This window comes from Patagioenas fasciata, chromosome 6, assembly GCF_037038585.1.
Source record: "Patagioenas fasciata isolate bPatFas1 chromosome 6, bPatFas1.hap1, whole genome shotgun sequence".
NCBI classification, from domain to species: domain Eukaryota; kingdom Metazoa; phylum Chordata; class Aves; order Columbiformes; family Columbidae; genus Patagioenas; species Patagioenas fasciata.
Genome location: NC_092525.1, coordinates 20,837,244 through 20,846,483, shown reverse-complemented (window position 1 = coordinate 20,846,483; position 9,240 = coordinate 20,837,244). Strand labels below are relative to the sequence as shown.

Below are 9,240 nucleotides of genomic sequence, written 5' to 3'. Positions count from 1 at the left end.
TCTGCTCAAAGACTGGACATAGCCAAGAGTAGTTCAATGCAAACCCATGAGAGTCCCCATCACGCCCTCTCCAACCAAGAGCTGGTGGGATCTTCTCAGATGCCCATCAGAAGTGGCATTGAGTCCTTCTTATCCAGATGCCCTTCCTTGTGCATCATCAAATCCCAAAAGGTCAGCCCCAGTCTTCCTGCCAGGCAAGGGCCCTATTTCTCTGGCAGGGGAAGGTTAACCCAAAGGCAGAATACAACTCACACCAGGATATTTAGTTGTGTTATGAGCTTTTATTTAAAAAGCACATCTATACAGCAATAATTTCGCAGATACAAACTTCAATTTTGTATTCTACAAAAGTCTTTGAATATTCTTCTCTTTACAAAATGGAACATTACAAAAATACAGACAATTTAATATGTTTTTTTTTATACAAATGTCTCTAATTGTAGTTATTTTCATTAAAATATTACTACCACAGAACTACAATATTTTAGTTGACTATAAAAAAAATTAATTCAATGCTTTTTTAAGCAGCAAAATGTAAATAACACAGGTCAGGACACAGTTTATAGTCATAGTGGGTATATCTAAAATTGTTTCAGAAATAATATTTTACATAGTTAATTTTTAAGGTTTTATACATTATTTATATAATATTTATATATATAAAAAAAAATCATAGCTTGCTATAGTTGAAATGATAGGACGGATTCTGTAACAAGGATGTGCAAATGGCCGTTCTGCATGCTTTGCGGGATCCCTTTGCAAACGCGCTCTGTGAAAGGGCTGCAAACCAAGAACCTGTGGTTTCCAGGCAAAAAAAAAAAAATCACACTCGATATAGGCACAAATGATTTACCACCAGTGTCACCGAGCAGAGCACAGGACCTGGTACCTGCTGTGGTGTACACTGCGGTGCCCAAGGGAGAAGAAGGAGAACGAGGACGAGGAGGGAGGAGAGGATGGACAAACCAACTGACACCCAGGCTGGGACGTGCCGCCCAGCAGCCCGTCCCGAAACTGCAGAATAAAAAAAATTATCCCCAGGACACAGCCCCAGGGTCGTAGTGCGAACGCGTCTTCGGCAGAGCCGCTGCTACCGACTTGTGAACCGCCAGCTCCCGTGGGCACGCAGAAAATCTGCTGTGATTTCTTTTTCGGAGGGGGGCGGGGTGGATGGCTGGGAAGCGGAGGATGCTCTTTGCATGAAGGGCCATTTGTAGGGGGGGGCTCAGGCAGGACGAACCCTCGCTGGGGAGCGAGTGGAGAGGAAGAAATGTGGCTTCTCTGTGCAGAGGATGGAGTTATTCAGCCTCACTGCGTGTCTCAGGACTGCTCGTTAAAGGCATGTAGTGTGAACCGAGACCCTTCAGAGATCTTTGACCTGGCAAGCTTCTTCTAAACTAAGTCACAGTATGGAATAGAGGAGGCAAAAATAAACTAGTATGAAAAAAGAGAAAAAAAGCAACTCTTACAAACCAATCCCAGATCTTGACTCAGTGCTGTTTCTCATATATAGTGCTATACAATTTAGTCGTGAGTTGTTGTTGTTTTTTTGGTTTTTTTGTTTTTTTTCTTTTTCTTGCAGGCATTGGAAATCTTCATAGTAAAAAACCCTAAGATGGCCAGCTTTCCAAAAATCCCTTAGTGTTCATTAGGCTATGAACAATTTGGCGTTCACTACAACATGAACACTCAAACCAATTGCACATCCAGAACTCCGGCACCTCTCTTTGTTCGGCTTTTGTATTTTTCTTTCTCGCTGTCGCTTTTGACTTGGTTGACCACTACCCTTTTATCCAAATGTTGTAAGTTGAAAAGACCACAGAGTAAGACTTTACTGGTCGGGCAAGAAAGTCTCTCCCTACATTCTACTGTCTGATGAGATTTGAGAGCAGCATGTAGTTGCTGTCAGCAGTCATTTTTTTGAAAAAAAAAAAAAAAAATAAAATACAACACCCATCCGATTTTTCAAAGGTCTACACCATGTTGTGATGGTTATTCCGCTCAATGATGTCCACAGGTGAAAGGATCTCCTTCCGGATGGGTGGTGGAGGCAGGCAAGCCTTTGTCTTGGGCTTGAAGAGATCGGAGACGTAAAACACCTGTAGGAATAAGCGTAAAAGGCAAACTTAGTCACTCTGGGTGATGCTTTGTTCAAAAATTTGGTTTACAGAATATATACATATCATTAAACTTCGAAAATAGCACTTTTTGTGCTATTGAATGCCTACCCGTAACACTGGTAGTTGTGAAATTCCAAGCACCTGCTACCACCTTTCTGTACAATATGGAAAAAGGCTCAGACCTCACAAAACATGGCATAAAACCAATTCCATTTCTCACTGCGTAATCACCAAGTGCCATAACAAAACCTCTGCTGAACAGGTTGAAAAGCCAGGAAACAGATACACGGCCCACACTCCAATAAAATAACAAAGGTCTCCACAGGGCTGGCCTGACTCACGGTGAGTGGTTTTAGGGATGGAGTTGGTATGAAACAATTAATTCGGCCAGACATCAGGTACACAATTAAAAGGTTTCAAATCAAAGCTGTGTGAAAAGTTATCAGCAATGAGTCAACGGTGAGTGATGCTCTCCTTATGCCCCACCAAGGCACTGGTACAGAGCCAGGGTCCGGTCCTAAAGCCTACCTCCTAAGGAGAGGAGGAGCTATTCCTGACTACTACTTCTTAAATATCCTGTGATGTAACCCCTCTCCCGGATGTGAAAAAGCCAGCACTTGGCAATTTCAGGAGGTAGCAACACAATAAGAAACAAAGTACTGGAAGGAAACTTCCACATCCTCCCTTGGCAGCCACGGCACAAAGCTTATCAGCCCTCCAGGACCGTGGCACTTTCTCCCTTGCCAAACCTCAAGCCCCATGCCAGAAGGGAAAAGAGTCAGAGAGCACAGATCCTCTGGAGGGGACAAAAAATGGTGAGGATTCATTGTTTTCTTAGTTGGCACCAAAGCCACAAGGTTTGGTCCTGCTGCCAACTGCCTCTGGCATCCCAAATTTCCCATCTCATCTCAGACATCCTTGAACACCGATAATTCGGACCAAGATGTGGGTTTGCTGAGCTGAAGCCAGGGAGGAGCAGCACATGGTTGTAGGAATTAGCAGCATGTTTGAGTTTTCTCCCGCAGTACTCAGATGCAACATTTAAGCAGCAAAATAAATCAGGAAAGAAAAAAAAGTCCCAGGTGCTCAAAGGAATAGTATTAGTTTAGCACATCCAGGCTGGGTAACAAAGGGAGGGAGCGCAGGTTTTCCCCTCTGCAGCTCCACATTTTCTAGCTACCCAAAGCCCTATGCAGCAAGTCAAGCCATCCTTGGAAACAACTTTTGCAGGTTCCTATCAGCATGAGCAGATAAGGAACTGAGCTGAACAGTGAAGCTGCTGTAAGTGGCAATTTACTCCTACAATTATAACTGGGGATGCAGGAAGCTGAGCTGTTGTTGCTTGGCTTTTATTGCTGGGTGGAAAAGCAGGGAAGGAGCTGACATATAAACCAGTTCTTTTTTGCGTGTACATGTTGGTGTCTGGCCGCCTAGTTGTATAACAGAACTAAAGTTGTTTACAGGGCATCCAAGGGGCAGCTTTTGCACCTTTGGTTAAATAACAGGATCCAGCTGGACCCACCGAGGATCACAAGCTGGAGCCTGGCCTCTTGCTGCAGCATCACAGTGTAAAAGCACACTGAACTGCTCTGGCAATGGTTTTCTTTTGGGTCATTAATAACTGTAAAACGCCCGTTTGGCCAGCTCGTCGCATTTCTGATGCCATCTTGCTCACTTGCCCACCTCGGAGAGCTGGATTCAATCAAAAAGATGTCCAATTTCTGCACCCAGATAGCCATGGCAAATCAATTTATGGTAGGAGATTGCAAAGTGCAAGAAGCATATCGGGATTACACTGAGCCTGGTCCTTATTTTGTACAGGAATGAGTTATGGTGGACTGTCATCCTGAGTATTTTAGCTTTTATTGTGCTGCTCACTGCTTTTCAGGGTTTAATTCAGAGACTGGGTAAGAGGTCTCATTTCTCTTTAAACTGTATTTCACTTTAACATGGCTGGAGGTTATATAAACACTTATAGGAATCATGAAACATGATCTTCGGGGGTTAAAACAGTGTGTTAAATCCTCCTAATGCTTGAACTGTTTAACACAAAAAAGGACTAATAAACGTGCAAAGTTTTTCACTTGGATTAGCTCCATTTCCTGTAGAAGGTGCTCTCCACCCATAAAGGAAACTTGATGGCAGAAGGCTGAGTGCGTATTTTACAAAGGAAGCCAATATCTTATACTGCTACTTAACAATTCCCATTCCTTTTCATTATATTGAAAATATCCTTAATCACGTACAGAGAGGTTAAAACAACTCATCTGAGCTAACCAGAGCAACAGAAGGAGGATATCCCTAGGACGCCTCCCCTTTTCTCCCTCCATCAGATGAGATGTAAACTACACAACACATAGCAGGCTGCCTACAACACACACAAAAACTATTTGCATTTAAGAATTTCTCATCGTATTTCACCCTGGATCCAAGTCTGAATGTTTCATCAGTGGTAAGCGCTTGACACAAATGCCTTCTGCTTGTTATTTCAGGCACTGAAGGACAAACATGTCTGCTGCAGCACAACCTGAACATAAGCTCTGGCAGCCCTTGGAGAGGAAACCCACAATTGGTTTCTACCAAAAAATCACAGCTTGAAAATTACGGTATTTTAACAGCCCCTGACTATCATCAGAACAGACTTTTGAAGGCTTTGCTGGGGGAAGCAGTTTCTGGAAGCACCCAGGGTGGGTTGGAGGTGATGAGTCTCCGGGTCCCTCCCTCTTCTTCAGAGCATCCCATGCGTGAGAGCTGGATGCTAGACCTGGGCAAGGACCCCCAGGGTATACCAGTAATTGCCCTGATATACCAGCAATTTTAGCAAAAATCTGCTAAACACCACATTTGATGCAAACTCCAGGGAGTCTCAAGGCGACTCTTCCCCTGTCCCTTGCTGCCACTTCCCAAAAGGGAGGAAAATCTGCTGGCCCCTCCAAGGCAATGGTTCACACCAGCAAGGCCAGGTTTAGAAAAATGAGAACATATTGCTGATTCCTCACAAGCTGATGGAACAGGACAAGGGTTGGGTTTAAAGCCTGTCCAAATCCTAAGCTGCCACCTGAGATGTCCGCCACCAAGCCATGCCTGCAAAGGCTGCACAGACAACAGCTCCCTCCACCAACCAGCTGGGCAGAGCAGCACAAGCTGCCCCGGACTCGCAGGCAAACCCGTGCCTGCCTGCGAAACTCCAGGCAGCTGCTTCCCATGTCAGTTCTGCCTCAACACAGGAAAACCAGCCCAGCACCACCACAGCCTTCCCTTCCCAGCACAGCTTCCAGCTGCCAGAGGGACAGGACGGGAGAGGATGGCCAGCCCTGCCACTCATCCCGGTCAGGACGCATCCGGACACCCGTTCCGAGCATCCGGAGAGCTATTGTCTTTCTGAAACCACCACTGGGATTCATGGACAGATCATTTGCTCCCTATTCCCCCTATATATTGCTGTTATCCCACTTCCCAAGCAGAAAGACATAGGGAGAATCAAATACTCCCTTGTAGAACTGCCTGGCGATGTGCACTTGGTGTCTTGACAAACTCACATGATACAAATTCAGGCACCTGTACTGAGACAAGCTGCTTCATCGCTCCCTGCATTGCCCAGAGCCTCTTTTCCACAGGGCTGTCAGCACAGGGATGACTACTACAGGGCTATGGATAAGGAAATATTTCCAGGATTTGGAGAAACACCCTGAAAATATTGGTGTGAAGGACACAGAACCTGTGACGCTGTTGCTGTGAGCAGTCATTACAGCAGCATATCTGTGCGTACACACGCTTCTCTGGTTTTCCCTTTGAATTGCTGGCCCCTCCTGGGACATTGGCATCAGGCAACAGCAAAACCCAAAAGCTACTGCTCAGAGTTAATAATACTTCATTAAAACTTCCCAACAATGCCATTTTTGTCTTAGCTTTGGAATATTATCAATGAGTGGAAAGAACATAAATAAGCTATGTTCTCTCCTTGCAAAATATATAACATTAGCAAACTTAATTCCTTTCCTCCAGGGCTGCTTTACTTTTAGATCAGTCAAAAAAAAAAAATCTCCACAACACCAAGAAAGTGGTAAACTGTTAAAACCCTGCTTTCAGTTCATACAGACACAAGAACGACCACAGCCCCCAACCCCTTTGCTTCTCTGTGAGGCAGCCACCCAATCCCATGTCCCCAGCTTGCCCACTTTAAACATTTACACGTGTCACTTCGAGTTAGGGGGCTGCGCAATCAGGTCACTCTTTGGAAAGTAAATTGCATGAGAACAAGCCAGGCAGCCACAGACAAGCGTGCACAGCTTTTGTTTGCTGTTTTCTCACGGGAGCTTTCGCTATGTTAAAAACCCACCACCCAGCAAAGGCATCTTCCTGCCTCCCCTCACTGCAGAGGCACCAGCTCTCGCTCCCAGGGAACAGCTCTGGACTGGATCGTGCATTTTTTGCCAAATTAGCAGTTTGTTTGGTGGGGGACTAGAGGAATTGCTTCACTCCTCCAGCACAGCAGCAGCATTTGCTCATGGGGAGGGGATATCACTGGAGGGTGCACACTCCTTTGCTGGGTGCCCATCAGAGAACCCACTATCAGGCTGCAACTGGCAGGTTCCACCTGCAAATGAGTTTTACATGTTCTTTGACATGGGGTGACACGAGACCAAGCCCCCAGAGCACACCATTACCCCCACCAGCATCCCACTGCTCTTCTTTGCGCACTTTAGGGTACTCACCACACAATAAGCCACCAGGGCTCCCTGTGCAAAGCCAGCCAGCACGTCGGTGGGGTGATGCTTGTGGTCCGACACGCGGGACAGGCCGGTGTAAAACGCCATCATGATGAGGGTGAACTGGAGGAGGGGACGGAGCAGGCGGGCTCCTTTCCACGTGAATCTGGCCTGCAGATAAAACTGTGGAGAGGAGAGGAAAACAGAAAGGTTGCGTTAATTTGCGGGCAGCAAAGGGGAGGTTGTGCCCCAAATGTGCATGCACAGCAGTAACCACGCTGTGGGGCTGGCTGTTGGGCACCTGCACCCCTGTGGCTCAAGGAGGGGGGAACTGTCAGAGAAAAAGGATGCTCCTTGAAAACATGTGGCCTCCATCATGCAGAGGGGAGTGGAGCTGGAGGGATTTTAACCCCTGGAGGGGATGTGGGCAGAGGTGGATGGGTACAGCCCTTCCCTCAGTGAGCCAGGGCCAGGGACTTGGGACCCCCTGCATTGTGGCTCACACCGGAGCCCCACTTCAGCCTTCACACAACATCCCATCATGCCACATAAAGAAATTCCTCCCCATCACTATTTAGCACGTAACAGAAGCAAGGTCCCAAACTGGTCATACACAGGACCCACAGCATCTCTCAGAGGCAAAAAAAGCATCAATGCAGCATGCCACACCTCCAGAGCCAGCCCCAAGGATTGCTCGACCCAAAAAAGGTGAAGCTGACATGACATCACAGGGACACTGTGTCCCTCCTCGTGACCATCTTGGGCCCATTTCCGTTTTGGCTGGTGGCCATGGCTGGTTCCTGTGGGAACCGGGAAGCTGGGCAGGAGGAGAAGGCAGGAAAACGGTGACTTGCTGCCCAGGGATGAGTGTGGGGAGGAAGCCTGTGGGAAGAGACAGACACTGCAGCAGCCCTCGGGCTTGGGGAGGAGAGAGGCACTCATTGGCTCAAAAGGTGTAAAAGTGCCTGGAAAATTCTGCTTGGCTCCTGCAGCTGCCCACAGGCTCAGTCAGGCGTGTATTTTCTACCTGTTCCTAAATGAAGCACCAGAAGTTAGACCCAGCATGCTTTGCGGGACTCTGCAACATCAGGGGGCTGGAAAGGAGTTTAATACCAATTTACACACCCAGAGCAGTTTACACTGCCTTGATGTAAAAGGGAACGAAGCTCTCGCTGGGTTCCCTGAAACCACAGGTAACTGAATGACACCATTCGTCTACAAAAGCAGAATTAATTGGAAAGCTGATAAGGGGGAAGTATCGTTTTGGCCAATTTAGTATGTTTGGCTGTTGCATAAACATCATATTTACCCCTTTTTGTAAAGAACACACACAGGGCTCTCTAGAGGAAATGAAACATCATGTCATTTGAATGGAGCAGATGCTCCAAATTATCCAAATTGTTAGCCAATTAACATGGAAGAGAGCTGTACCAAAACAGCTCAGCACTGGCTAATGTGCATTATGGTTCTGGGAAATATATCTGCAAACCAGCCTGAGTCTGGGAACAGAGCCACGTCACCACAGCGTACACCTCACACGATGCAAACTGGTGTACAACGATGCTCCAGGATGAGTTACAGCTCTCTAGATCCTCACAGCAAATCCACACTGATGTAACCTAGTGAATGGATCACTGGGCTGGTTCTCTAATTTGTGATGACAATTTTTATGCTCAAGAGAAAGAGGAGTCAACAGCCAACATATCAAATTTAAGAGGCACATTTTGCCCAGAAATATCTAAAAAACAAACCAAACAAAACCAAAACCCAAACAAACAAACAAACAAAAATCCAAAAACTAAATACACCACCACTGACGAGGAGGTGCTTTCCCTCCAGGTTAAATGCAGCCACCCTGAGCTAGAACTCAGCACAACCCCATCCCGCACAGACTTTTGCAGTGATTTAACAGCAGACAACAGGCACTTCATCCTGCAAGCAAATATCTATGTGGTTCATTAGCAGGGAAGCGCATTTTTAGTTTGCAGTCCTTAGGCTGGCTGAATTTTTACTGCCATGGTACTTATGCACCCAGTGATCTGCCACTGAGAATAAACTGTGCAGGCAGGATACTCCTGGGATGTATTCAGGGAAGATGGTGACAGAGAGTTGGGGACTCTGACATCTTGAAATACAACTTCCCGGTGTAGAGACAATGTCCCTTGAAAAAACAGCATTTGTGGATGGTAGCATTTTTGAAGCACAGAAAAGATAAAATGTGCTCCAACTGCTATGGTTTAGGCTCAGGATTATTTTCATGTTCAAGAGTCTCAGCCCAGACCAGGTGACAGTGCAAGATTCAGGTTCCAGTACGTTATTGCAGAGCAAAATTAGCACCAAGCATTATATCTTATAAACTGTTAGTCTTAGTTCTACCAGGAAGACTTGAAACCTAACATCTGACTTTAGTC

At 46.3% G+C, this 9,240-nt stretch overlaps 1 protein-coding gene across 1 annotated transcript in view; it reads right to left on the bottom strand.

Annotated features, from left to right (window-relative positions):
* Positions 1–261: 261 nt before the first annotated feature.
* PLPP3 (phospholipid phosphatase 3) overlaps positions 262–9,240 on the bottom strand; it is a 44,528-nt gene continuing 35,549 nt past the window's right edge. Inside the window, exons 5-6 of the mRNA XM_065842162.2 lie at positions 6,836–7,012; positions 262–2,099 (exon numbers count right to left, since the gene is read on the bottom strand). Of these exons, the coding sequence (XP_065698234.1) occupies positions 1,974–2,099; positions 6,836–7,012 (303 nt within the window). The 3' untranslated portion in view covers positions 262–1,973. The remainder of the gene's footprint in view (positions 2,100–6,835; positions 7,013–9,240) is intronic.